This window comes from Cervus canadensis, chromosome 10 (assembly GCF_019320065.1).
Source record: "Cervus canadensis isolate Bull #8, Minnesota chromosome 10, ASM1932006v1, whole genome shotgun sequence".
Taxonomy (NCBI): domain Eukaryota; kingdom Metazoa; phylum Chordata; class Mammalia; order Artiodactyla; family Cervidae; genus Cervus; species Cervus canadensis.
Window position 1 is genome coordinate 55,646,221 of NC_057395.1, and position 14,444 is coordinate 55,660,664.

At 35.1% G+C, this 14,444-nt stretch overlaps 1 protein-coding gene across 1 annotated transcript in view; it reads left to right on the plus strand.

Annotated features, from left to right (window-relative positions):
* The window catches only part of SYCP2 (synaptonemal complex protein 2), a 69,258-nt gene extending 63,626 nt beyond the window's left edge, over positions 1–5,632 (plus strand). Inside the window, exons 37-43 of the mRNA XM_043479452.1 lie at positions 1,494–1,624; positions 2,665–2,759; positions 2,854–2,953; positions 3,544–3,602; positions 3,738–3,816; positions 3,922–3,978; positions 4,844–5,632. Of these exons, the coding sequence (XP_043335387.1) occupies positions 1,494–1,624; positions 2,665–2,759; positions 2,854–2,953; positions 3,544–3,602; positions 3,738–3,816; positions 3,922–3,978; positions 4,844–4,921 (599 nt within the window). The 3' untranslated portion in view covers positions 4,922–5,632. The remainder of the gene's footprint in view (positions 1–1,493; positions 1,625–2,664; positions 2,760–2,853; positions 2,954–3,543; positions 3,603–3,737; positions 3,817–3,921; positions 3,979–4,843) is intronic.
* The last annotated feature ends 8,812 nt before the right edge of the window (positions 5,633–14,444 follow it).

Consider the following 14,444-nt stretch of genomic DNA (forward strand, 5'->3'; position numbering starts at 1 on the left):
GCCGGGGTCCAGCCCCAGCAGGATCCAGGGGGTACCCTCAGGATGAACGGCGTCGGCGAGAGATAGAAGACACATGAGACCAGCCTTGATAGGGCCAAGTCTGCGAGGGAGAGAGAGAGAATGACCAGACGGGGGTGCAGAGAGTGTGGCAGAGTCTGGCCATGCTTTATTTTTTACCATAGCTTTTATACCCTAAGTTAGTACATTTCTAAGGGGAAGATAGTTAAACATTACGTCAGCTTGTCCTTCATGAAACCAAGGTGTTTTCTGCATACTTCTTTGTTTATGAGGGTCTTGTACATTATCTTCTGGCCTTGGGGCCTATTAACATTTTATGCAGGTCAGGTGAATGTAAACCTATTTTCTGTTTCTATGGTGACCTTAACTGAAAGGTAGCAGTCTCATAGGGCAATAGTACAGAGTATATCTTTGTTAATACAAAAATTAATCCTTCTGCAAAATTATCAGTTGCGTTTATCTAAGAAGTTTATCCCATACTGACTCTGCAACTTTGGTGAGGCAGCTTCTGCCTAGCACTCCTGACTGGCAATTAACAACCGTCTCATTGTTACCACACTAGGGCTAAGTTCTTATTTCTCTAGATCTTTAACTATATTAACAATGGTTTCTATAACACAACCTTAGCACATTAAAAGCAAAAACAGCAAGCAAAACACAACAAGCAAATCTCAACCCAAGAACCACCTAAGGAATAATATTTCTTATGTTTTCTAATAGGACTCCTTTACCCCTTAAAAAGGCTCTATGTCTATTAGGGCTTTTATATAATCAGGTTCTTTATGCTATTTTATGATTAGGATATTATAAGCAATCATGCATATTAGTACCAAGGGCATAAATGCATTTGGCTAACAAACTGCCAGCAAAGGAGTTTAAATTAAAACACTCCTATCACCCTGGAAAATCTCATAAAATACCACCACCTGGGAAACTTAGTGATTAAAGTTCTAAATTGATTCTTATTTGGGAAGAGATCAGGGAAGGCCTTCCTGCCTGTGTCAGAGAAATTAGGGAGTAGTCTATTGAGGCAGGCATCAGAAAGACAGATATCATCTTTAAGGTGAGCGCCCGGGGGCAGCTTTTCGAAATCCCTGAAAACCTGATCTGCCTTGCCTGTCAGGCTTTCTCCTCATGACCTTGTCATGGGTGGGATCTTGTGAGCTGACCTTTTCGAAACCCCTGAAAACCTGATCTGCCTTGCCCGTCAGGTTTTCTCCTTTATGGCCTTGTCATGGGTGGGGTCTCGTGTGTTGGCTCCCAGCACATTGTAATGTTACTGTTTCTGCCTTAATTCCCATGCTAGAAGGTTTTTTATAAGTCAGAATATTTTAAATGAAAAATATGCCTATGGTTTATAATCCTTAGATTACATATGGAATCCGAAAATAAGACATTGTTCTTAGTCTCATGACAAGGTAAAATTTGTAACAATGCATTATCTTAATTTTAGCTGATTGTCTTCATTTTCTTAGTGTCCAAAAGTATATCTCCATTATCAGCAAATGACTTTTCTATTCCTTTGGAGAACTGGGAAACTGAAATTTCAGATGTAGGGATGATGGTGTGCGAGCAGCTCAATACAGAATTTCAGAGGAAAGTTAATGTGAGTTGTCATCCTTTAAATTATGATAATATGTCACACTTTCTACTAGACTGTCAGTTCAGTTAACCCTTCGGCAACAAAACACTCATTCATGAACTCAGCTTTCCTCATGCACTGGTAAAAAGCTGGAATGATTCATGAGCCAAGTTTCTTTTCTAAAATTTTATATTACCCATATTCTTTACCTATGGGTTCTCTTTGTCCTATTTTCCTTTTCAGTTTAACATTTTGAGTTTTTTGTGATTTTTCTTTTTTCTGAACAATTTTCTTGTTGTGCCTAGTCTTTAATACATTTTTTTAAATCTCACAGCAGTAACTGCTTGTAAGGGTATTATATAAAGTATAGAGGATGAACAGCCTCAGTCAGAAACCCATTTCATTTTGTTTCTCCAGTTCTGTACTTAAGCTCCTTAGTTATTGTGGTTCCAGTGAGGTGATATTTGCAAAATACTTCCTAAAATACAGTAATTCTAAATTACTGTTGTTTTCTCCCCTCATCTCTTTTTCTCACATGCCTGTATTTAGACAGTTCTTTTTGCCCTCCTGTTAAGACATTTTCCTGCACAGATTATCAGCTCTCTTTCTTTGCCTTTTTCTTTTCTTCATGGGTAAACTCTGAAATTATTTAAGATTCTGTAGATTTCTTTTGAGCTGATTTATCCAAGGTCACCCTCGTCTAAACAGAGATGCCCTGATTCATACATCTTGCATATCTGTGGCTAGATGTGGATATATTTTATGAAAAATGGTAGTAATTTTGAGTGTGACTCCTGGGCTGTGTTCCTGAAAAGAATTATAATCACTAGCATTTTGGTAAATGTTATGTACTTATGAAAATAACTAGTAATTCCAACCCTCAGTCAGAGCCTTCCTGGTGGGACTGAGCTTATTCATTAACACTTCAGTTTAAATCACTTGAGTTTTTAATTTTTCACTGTTCTTAGTCATTTATATTTCATGGAAAAGGCTTTGGTCTTAATATAGTCTTGGTTAGATTATTTAGTAAAGATTTTTCAAGTTAAAAAATGAGTGTTTTTCAGATCCGCCACAAAATGATGGATTATTTTACCAAACAGACTTGGAAAACAGTTCAACAGCATATAAAAGCAATCAACCAGAAGATTCAGGAGTACAGGTCTGTGCTAAAAATCCCTTCTAAAATATCCTAAGTGCTTTGTATTCTGAGTGCTATCATTTTTTTAAAAAATCTCATTTTCTTTCTTTAATAGGATCAAAAAACTTGACAAATTCCAATTCATCATCATGGAGGAGCTAGAGAATTTTGAAAAAGATTCACAATATTTAAAAGATTTGGAGAAGGAATTTGTGGTTTGTGTTTATAAGAGTTTAAAAATAATTGTAAACCTCATTTTTAAAGAGCTGCACTCAGGAAAACTTCTATTAACCTTCTACTTTTTTAGGACATAATTTAGTTTTATCCTAGATTTTTAGTTAGTTTCATGTACATACACTAAAAATACAGAGTTAAGTTTATCAAGGGGTATTAACATACATACTACTATGTATAAAATGGTAAAATAACAAGGACCTATACGGCCAAGTATATTCAATATCTTGAAATAACTTATAATGAAAAAGAATCTGAAAAAATACATGTATGCATGTATAAGTAAATCACTTTGCTATATATATATCTGAAACATTGTAAATCAACTGTACTTCAGTAAATACATAAAGTTTATGATTACCTCTTACAGGGAGAAAGTCTGAAAGAGTTTGCTTTCAGTTTTTTTATCTGAAAGAGTATATGACATCTGCAATGTTTATTCTTAGCATATAGCCAGGTTGTTTTTTTTCTTTTCATGTTGTTTTTTAAATTAGAAATAAGTATAGTAAATTCTACTGTTTAGTTTTAATTTTTAGTCATAACTACAGTATAACTAGTTTTGTACTTTTAGGACTTTCGGGAAAAGGTATTTCAGCAGTTCAGTGCCTATCAAAAAAGTGAACAGCAGAGGTCAGTATGACATTCTTAATGATAATATATAATAAGACTTTTTGGTCAAAAAATTAAAATTATATATACTATATTGTAGTAATTTAATTTGTTAAATACCAAAGTAAATGCAAAGGTAACTTTTCATTATTTTAGACTTCACCTTTTAAAAGCTTCATTGGACAAGAATGTCTTCTACAGCACTGATTGTGAAGAAAATATTATTACATCTCAGGTATAAATTCTATATTTTTGTATGTAATCTCTCAATATTGGTTAGTCCAACTTTTTGTTGTGAAACTTTGTAATAAATTTCATGGGAGAAATTATTTATTCACAGATGGGTTTGATGAAAGAAAACATGAAAATGCTGCAAGACAGACTTCTTAAGGAAATGGTAAATCAATATCTAGTTTGAGGTTTTTTAATGGAATGATCAGTCATGCTTTTATATGTTTAAATGAGAAATTCTTCCACAGGTTTTTCTTTTTGGATTGAAACCACTGGGGTTCTTTTCGTTCTTTTAAAAAAAAATGGGAGCAAATTTATAGTAGAAAATAGGGGTGATTTTAAATAATGAGTGTCTCCTTAAAAGAAAGAGCAATTTAAAAGTAAGCTAGAATAATTATTTCTTTGTATGTATCTAAGCAAGATGCACCACAGCAGTCTTGCTGTGTGTCTTCTGAAGGAGAAGATGTGTCAGGCAGAGCAAGAAAGAATTTTCATTTACTTAGATTTGAGGATAAAATTAGCTGATTTTGCAGAGGTCTAGTAGACCAGCAACTGGATTCTGGGGGAAGAGCTCACCAGGGTGGGGAACAGGGAAGGTGTCTAAAGGTGCTGTCCAGGTAAACATGCTTTGGTGTTTCCTCAGAGGTAGAGGCATTTCTGTGTATACTACAGGATATTTTAATATACTTTGATTAAATTTTAATAGAACCTCAGTATGCTGATAGTGGAGGCTAAGATGATAGTTGTTACTAAGCCAGTTTAGTTGGAAACACGTAAGCTAACTAACTAGATTGATCCTTGTTGAAGATCTTTTCTAGACTGTGGATTTAATATTTAAAGGAAGTAAAAAATGTCATTGGTTTGGGGTTTAAAAGTGATCTCTCAGTTGATTATCTAAATATATATCTAAAATATCAGTAATAAGCATATAATTCTGTAGATACCTAGGAACAGGCCTTAGGGGATTGGATAGGATGATAATTTTATAGTGAATCACTGTTTAAAGTGATTTTTTTTTCCCTTGGCCACAGCAAGAAGAGGAGCTTCTCACTGTACGCAGAGGACTGAGGTCATTATTCGTGGCTCATGAGAGAAACAGTGATGTCTAGTTGTTCTCAACAAGTTTTATCCAATTATTCCTGTTTAGCTTAGGAAATGCCAGAATAGCTCTATAAAGAAAAGACATGTTACCCAGGCAAGAGTACCTCTGTAGAACCCTCTAAATTCAAAGAACAGTCGTCCTCTGCTGGATAAGAAAGAACCTGTAATCACCATAACATGACTGAGCCCCTAAGCCTTTTGTCTGTGCAATACTTTTTTCAGAAAACTTTGGGAAACCAATCAGTAGAAGGAATTGGCTTACTTTTATAGTAATATTTGTATGAGACAAATATTACCAGTTAACTATACTCATAAAACTAGTTATTAAAATTTATCATATAAAATATATTTTAAACACAAACAGTTGTAACTAAATATATAAAGTATTGTTAAAATTTACTAGTTCAGAACATGGTTCAAATAATAAAATTTAGTGATGCATAGAAGGGGAAGAAGTCTGATTTAAAATGCTTACCTGAGTGTAAAGCAGTACTTTCAGCACACTGTTGGAGAGTGTATTTATTCAGCTATGGCTCCATTGTATTAGAAGGCACTAAATAGCCTAACAGAGTTACCATTTAATAATAGGTAGACATACTATTAACCTTGGCTGTTTGGACAAGTACTTTTTAAGCCCTAGGGTTCACTGTAATATTTTGCTAGATTAATATATGAAAATGAATACACAGTTTGTGTAATAAAGTTGAAATAAATGCTGTCACTTGGATGTTATAGTTATTCTATAAATCATTTTGTTTGAATATCTACCAGTCAGACATCTGAAGTATACCATCACACCATCTCACTTTACCAGTATTTAAGTACAGTGGTAAAAGTGGCTTCTTAGTCTAGATAAGCAAAAAACCTTTCACATCATAGCTTTATTCCACTGTTAGCATCAGCTAAGATTTATTGATAGCGTAGCAGAAATTCTACTTCAGGAAACAATGACAAGTCTGCTATAATATTAAAACAACTCAGGAGTTGTAACTCTTGTGTTGCCCCATGAGACTTCAAAATTAATCCATTATGACACACATCCTTTTATATCTCCCCTCCTTGGCCAGACTTCCAAGACCGCTAAACCCATGCCATGCTGATTCCCATACTGTGTTGTATGTGTAATCCAACCCAGGTAGGTGCCTGCTTTCTCCCAGCTCTTTAAACCATTCTGCTTTGACCTTGTCATTATCAATAGTTGTGCCCTGAATCTCACTTCAGATGTGAATCATCTCACCCTGCTTTCTAGAGTAGTCCCAGGCTGTTCACTCCACTACTCTTTGCTATGCTTGTTAACCCTCTTGTCCTTCCTTCTTGCCTTACCGATTTTAGAGTCCTTAGTCCTAGACAGTACTCTCACCCTCTCACCTTTGCTCAGCTTTTTATCCACTAGTTCATACCCTTCATTCCACAACCTGAACATCACTTGAGAAAAACAAATATAATTAAGGTTTAAATTTATGACCACATATTTCAAATGGCTATATTGCATTGCTCAGCAGTCCTTATCCTGCCCTGTTTAATTGCCTGTACCACATTTCCAGAGCATTATTGTGTATCAGTACCTCTTTCCTTAATTCTTTACCTTTTAGGGTATGGCCTTACCTCATATTTTCCTCATCTCTTCTCCCTAAAATCTAATATGTTACCTGCATCAATACTGGCATTTCTGATTTCTCACATGTTTCAACAGCAGATAAGCCTCATTATTTCCGGAAAGTCTAATCCCCTGGAGGTACTCTGAATCCAGTTGTCTTTGACTTCTCCCTATTGGTGTGTATAGCCCACACTTGTTTTTTAAAAACATAAAAAAAATGACTGTAACATCAAGTTCCTTTTTAAATGCTGCCCTTCGTATGTAATTCTCAACCTAGCTTTACACAGAGCGTAGCAAGAGAGTTTTCTCTAGTTACTATCTCAATTTATACTTCTTTCTTGCTCCTTACTGCCCCTCATGTCCAGCTTCTGTCCCTATAATTTCACTGAAACAGCTTTTATCAAAATCACCAGTAATTTTACCAAACCTTACCTCTGTCTTCTTAGCTTCTCAGTGCCATTCTGTAGTTAAAAACCCTTGGCTGACACAGATTTTCCATTCTTTTCTTTCTTATTCCTAACTTCCCTTTTACATCTTAAGACTAGGAATGAGCTCCATATTATTTTCTTCAGTCTAAACTTTCTCCTTAGGTGTTTTCATCTGGTACCAAGTAATAACCATTTCTATATTAATAACTTCCAAATGTAGAAACATTCTGACCTTTACTTTGGACATTAGTGTTATATACATTGCTTTAGGGCTTACGTGGTGGTTCAGTGGTAAAGAATCTGCCTGTTAATGCAGGAGATGTGAGTTCAATCCCTGGATCAGGAAGATCTCCTGGAGGAGGAAATGGCAACTCATTCCAGTATTCTTGCCTAAAAATTCCATGGACAGAGGAGCCTGGTGGGCTGCAGTTCATAGTGTCTCAAAGAGTCAGACATGACTAAGCAGCTAAACAACATCATATACTGCTTTACTGACAGTTTTAATAAACATCTCAATTCTCCAACTCTTGATTTCTCAGCATTCTCTCTCACCACCAAAGGGGGAAAAAAAGATAAACCTGTTCTTCTATCTCAGTAAATGTCACTTTTATCCACCCAACTAGACAAGCCAAAACCTAGGAGTAATTCCTGATTGCCTGTTTTTCTTTGGCTGGTTAATTGATCAACAAGTCCTGTAGATTTTACTACTAAAATATGTTCTACAAATATAAATTCTCTGTCAATTCCACTGTCACTGCCTTTGACAATCTCAGCATCATTTCTCATATGGACAATTTCAACAGCCTCCTAAATAGCTTCCCAGCATTCATACTTGCCTTGTAATTTATAGCCTCTTATTTACTTAGCAGCCAATATATTCTTGCTAATTCATAAATCATACCATTTATGTAAAACTCTCCAGTGACAATACATTCTTAAATAACCGATGGGTCAAAGGAGAAAAATCACAAGAGAAATTAGAAAATACTATGAGGCAAATGAAAATGCAAAATACTCCAAGCAGTGCTCAGAAATTTATAACTGTACATTTATATATATATATATATACACACACACACATACATATATATATATTTAAGAAGTGAAGAAAGATCTCAAGTTCATAACCCAACTTTAAAAAACTAGAAAATGAGTAAATATACCCAAAACTATCAAAAGGAAGGAAACAATAGATATTTTAGATTTTTTTAAAAGAAGAGAAAAACAAACCAAACCAAAAGTTGATTCTTTGAAAAGATCAAGAAAATTGATAAGCCATTTGTTAGACTAAGTAATAGAGACTAAAATTTCTAAAACCAGAGTTGAAAGATCTGAAAACTAAAAATTACAAAATACTGTTGAAAGAACACTAAGTACAAAGACATCCCATGGTCATCCCCTCTGATTCTAAGACTTATTATTGTTGAATGGCAACAATCTACAGATTTAATGCAGTCCCTATCAAAATCCCACGTCCTTTCTGCAGAAATGAAAAGGCCAGTCCTGAAAAACACATGAAAATGGAAGGAATCCAACATTGCAAAACAATCTTGAAAAAAAAAAAAAAAGTCGAAGGACTCAACAATTCCCAATTTCATACTAATACAAAGCTAAATTAAAATAATGTGGTACCTACATAAGGAGAGACATACCAATGAAATAGATTTGAGAGTCTAGCAATAAACCTCTTCAATCTGTAGTCCAGTTGAGTTTCATCAGGGGTGCCTAGACCATTTGATAGAGAAATAATAGTCTTTTCAACCAGTGGTTTTGGGAGAACTGGATAGCCACATGCAAAAATGGGACACCCTTACCTTACACCATATATAAAAATTAAATGGATCAAAAACCTATAAGTAAGAGCTAACACTACAAAACTCATAGGAAAAAACCATAAGGATAAAGATTCATGACATTGGATTTGGCAATGGATTTTTAGATACAACACCAAAAACAACAACAGGGGGAAAAATGCAATTTGGACTTCATCAGAAATTTTTTTTAAAAGATTTTCGTGCAAAGAATACTTTCATAAAAGGAAAAAAATTACAGAATGGGAGAAAATATTTGCAAATCACATCTCATTAGGGTCTAGTAGCCAGAACATACAAAGAATTCTTACAGGTTGAAAACAAAATGCCAAAAAACCTAATTAAAATATGAGCAAAGGACGAACCACCATTTCTCCTGAGAAGACACACAAATGTCCAGCAAACACACGAACTCACACTGAGTGTCATTAGTCATTAGGAAAATGGAAATCAAAACCATAGTTAGATCCCAACTTTATGCCCACTATGATAGTTAGAATCAGAAACCAGAAAGCACGTTTGGCAAGGATGGGCAGGAATTGAAACCTTTGTGCGTTTTATTTTTGGCAGGGGGTCAGGGCGGGAGAATGTAAAATACTGCAGCTGCCATGGGAAACAGTTTTGTGGTTCCTCAGTTAAAGAATTACCATGTGACTCAGCAATTCCACTCTTAGTTATATACCCGAAAGAACTGAAAACAGATACTCAACAAATATTTTTGTACAGGAATATTCAAAATTGCACACTGTTCACAATAACCAAAAGGTGGAAACAGCCCGAATGGCAATCAAATAAGTAAATGTAGTATATCTATGTAATGGAATATTTTTCAGCTGTAAGGGGAAAGAAGTATTGATTAACCTGACAGTGTGGATGAATCTCAGAAACATGTTAAGTGAAAGAAAATAGATACAAAAGGTCATATGTTGCATGATTCAATTTACTGTAATATCCAGAATGTATAAATTCATAGAAACAGCAAATTAGGCATGGAATCTTCTTCAGGTATGATGAAAATGTTCTGGAACCAGACAGAAGTGGTGGCTGTATGAATTTGTAACTGTGTTGAATACCATTTATTCTTCAATATGGTTAGTTTTATGTTATCTGCATTTCACCTGAATTAAAAAATAATAGCAAAACAACAAAGAACCTTTTCAGAGGTTTCCTGTGCCCTAAAAGCCAACTTTTATATATTTATTTCTAGAACCTAAAAGAGTGCTTGGAGACATAGGCTTGCACAAAGTGAATAAGTGAGTGAGCAGATGTTAGTTCCTGGAGGGCCAGTGTGCCTTCTAAAACTTTCAGTTCCTCAAATCCTGTATAGTGTTCGTATTGCTATTAAAGTTGATAACAAAGTATTAGCCAATCATATGAGCATCTATTATATGACATGCCTGTACTCAGCTCTAGATATAGAGATAAGAAATGAACTGTTTCCTTGTACTTAAAAATGGAATCTATGTATTTTTAAAAGTCATGTAAAATCATAGGGATTTCTATTTTATTGGCACCTTTGATAAATTGTGTAGGCAGATCAGATATTCATAGGCTGCATTACCAAAGAAGATATTAAATTTGTAATGGTTAGTTTTTGTTTTTTAAAAAAATACACTGGGTCAAAAAGGCCAGTAGAAATATTCTAAAACAACATCTGCCATGTGGTGTTAAGTCGCTTCGGTTGTGTCCAGCTCTTTGCAACCTTATAGAATGTAGCCCACCAGGCTCCTCTGTCCATGAGATTCTCCAGGCAAGAATACTGGAGTGGGTTTGCATTTCCTTCTCCAGGGGATCTTCCCGACCCAGGGATTGAATCAACGTCTCTTAAGTTCCCTGCATTGGCATCTTTAACGCATCTTTACTGCATCTTTACCACTAGCGCCACCATCTAGAGGGAAATAATTCAATATTTTTTTTCTTCAGGAGTACAGACTGTTGAATGAGATCTGTGTGTTGCACTGCCTTGAACTGTAGATAACATAGTTTTGGTTTAAGCTTTGATAACAATAATTCTAAATAAAAGGAAGTTGGAACAGTGAGTGGTCATACTAATGAAACATATGCCTTTGATAGCAATAGAGCCTTTGTTATTTACCCAACTTGATGTGCCTTTTACGAATGTCAAAATACTATTGTCAGTGTGAGCTTATAATGAGTTTGAAATTTGTAACAAACTTGATGTTAAAATTTTTAAGTTTATTTAGAAACAAACTTAACTGTTCTGTGTAACTCAGCATTTTCTATTATTTATTTTCTTAAAAAAAAAAAAAAAGATTTTAGAGCAGGAGAAGGCAAACTGTCTTTTAAAGGGCTATACAGTAAAAAAAAAAAAGTTTAAGGGCCAAAAGGTAAATTGAATGATACTATGTATGTACTTGCATAAACTTGTCAAATGTAACCATTTAAAAATGTAAGAACCATTCTTACCTTGCAGACCATTAAAAAAAAAAAGGCAGATCTGGTCTGTGGGCTATAGTTTGCAAGACCCCTTGTTTAGAAGAAACATTTGAAGGTCAGATATCTCTATTCTTTATTACAAAATTTATTCCTCAATTTATCTTACTATAGTGAGTTAAAGCAGTTTTGCATTAGCAGAGGTTAATGATTATGTTAATTAATATAGCTAACACTTCTTGATTTTCCCATTTCAAACATATTAAAAAGTAAATAAGCATTGTAACTAATGACTTCTATGTCTTACCTGGATCACAGTTTACCACCACGTTGGTGCAGGTTTACCACACTGCGGTCAAACTGTTCCAGAAGGCGTGGGAAGGGACATGGAAGAGAGAAACATTTTGCAGTGTTAGTACAGCCAGGCAGAAACTTAAATGCTAAGCTCTATAGACATTATTGCAGAGACTTAAAAGCCACATATTCCTGACACCACAGATGCCCGGCACATCCTGGAGTAGGCAGTAGATTGTGTGGTTTTTATCCTAGCATTTAATTCCTTCTTAAAACATCAGTCTAGGTGATGAATTCTGCCTTCTATGGCCTCAGGGCCTAGGGTGAAGCTCTCTACAGCTGCTAAAGGTAGTTCTTTCTTTAGCCATCCCATCACCACCACATGATAACTAACCAAGTCACAGTTATGTCTAGCTTCATTAACATTGATTAAAATGTCAGTAAGCATGGGCGAATCATAAGTGCCATGAATAAACACTTAAAATAGAATTCTAAGCAATGTTGGGACTTCCCTGGAGGTCCAGTAGTTATGGCTCCAAGCTTTCACTGCTGAGGGCCCGGGCTTCAGTCCCAGGTCAGGGGACTAACATCCACAGGCTGTGAGGAGTGGCCATTAAAGAAGAAACGATCCTTAGTATTGTAAAAATTGGAGCAAGCTCTTAGGTCCTTGAAGTAAATTTGACTTTCTGTATTTTCAGTTGTTAATGAGCATCTTCTGAGATGTTTATTTCACATGAAGAACTCTGAAAAAATATTCTGAAAAAAAACTGGGTAAATAGGCATTGGAATAATGTGGAACTAGTAATTTTAACAGTATAATTAGAATTTTGCATTTCTGAACTTGACTTTGCTATTGAAGAACTGTGGATATATAGCTAAAATCTGACTTTCAAACTTCAGCTATGCAATAGGATACCTTTTAGACTTGTAATTACCTTGTGTTTCCACAAGGTGGACCCCCTATGTTAGGTGTTTTTTTAATCCATTTCAGTTGTCCAGAAATTATGTAATGTCACGGGACATTCAGCCCCTTTAAAATTTTGTAAATGTACTTTTTACAAAGTCATAGTATGTACTATTCTTCCTAACATACTGGCTTAAAACTTGATGCTTCTGGCTGTGATTCAGTTTCTTGTCACAAAATTACTAATTAAAAAAAAATTTTCAACTCCTTAAAAATAATTTCTTTAATGACTTAATATTGTTACTTTAATAGTCATTTTATTCTGTTAAAATAATTTAAGTCAATGCACAAGAACCTTATTAATGACTACTAATAGTAGTCTGATAATTCAGATATTGTATCTAATTGTTATTGAATAAGAAAGAATTGTTTTTTCTAAGTCTTCAGCTCCTAAGTATATAAACTTTCTCTTCAGATTTACACAATATGTGTAAATTTAAATTTATATCCATTTGCATGTATATCACCAGTATCATGTGATTAATGAATTGCTTTTTATTTCTGTTCCTCCAGCTAACTAGGATGAGAGACTGGAGATGCCACGTCATACACTTACTTAGTGTAGGATTACATACAATCTTAGGTGCCGAGTAAACATACATACTTGATTCAGTTTTAGGTTATCTCAGCCTCTAAAATACCTGCTAAGAACATGAAATATGGAAATATAATTTAGGGTAATAGTTTATGATTAATAATACAAATACAGTAGTAGAAGTTAGGTACCTTTGCAAATATTTTGATTATAATGAAAATGTCTTCTGGTTTTATATTTTAGAACTGTTGAGTCTTGACCAAACCAAACTCTGCTTTGGATATCTTGTACTTTATCATAAATCTTTAATTTTATTTATCTATTAGTTGTGCATCTTTAGTTGGGCAAAAAACCTGAATTTTTGCCCCATCTATCAGATTGTCTCTAACTATAGCTACAGTTTAGATATATTCTCAGCAGTGATCCTTTTTGCTTTAGGGGCCAGAATGGTTTCTAAATAAGGAAACTTTTTTCATTTTTTGCTTCATAGTAAAGCAATTATGTGGATAGTTCTATGTGATGAAGATTGAAATCTTATTTTTATATAGGTTGGCTCTAATATTTTAAATTGAATAAAATATAAAATAGGAAGCTGCTAATATGTAGCTTAAAATAGAAATTAAGTATTTAGAGGGTTGACTGGCCACAAATAACAGCTTACATATAAAATATACATACATAAATATAATATATATATATACACACACATAAATGCTTATAAAATTAAGAGATTGGCTTCTAGTTAGAAAGGATTTAGGTATCATTTCATAGACACAGAAATTGAGGCTTAGCGAAGTCAAGCGATTCACAGGTTACACAGCATGAAGAGGCAGAGCTAGAATTTTTCTACTCTACACTGATTTCTTACAAAAAGACTCCAGTTCGACAAACTAAAAGTATGTTTGCTTGCATCTAGGATTGATCACAAATCCCTTAGGACAGAGTGCTGCCACAAGGGCTGAGCAGTGGGCTCCTGACCCAGTGCAGCCACAGAGCAGCACAAGAAAGGTCCTGGGAAGTAGTGAGGTAGCTTGAGCGGTGAGAAGTCACGGGACATTCAGCTGCCCCAGGGCTACCTGGCAACCACACCCACATGATGGACTCGACACTTTGCTGGTACTTTACACACACACTTCCCCTCCTTTTTCTCATTTAGAGATTCCAGTGGTGGTGTGTGTGTGAGAGAGAGACTGGGGCAGGGTCGGGTGGGGAGCAGGTGGGAGAGCTTCCTGCAGAGAAAATAAACACCTTGCTGAGTGGTGCAGAGCTGGGATCTGGGCACAGGTTCTGCAAGATCCCAACGTCGTGATGGAAGCACTGTGCTCCTGGACTCAGGGGACCAGGAGGGCAGGCTCATTTTTGCAATGATACTTACTCAAAGGCTAAGTAAAAATATATTCCAGGGAACATTTATTCTTATTTAACTTACTTTCCCCTCTTTGTGCCAAGATTACCTTTTACCTTTGTGCTGGGATAAACATCCTCTTAGAGCTCCACTCAATCTAAAC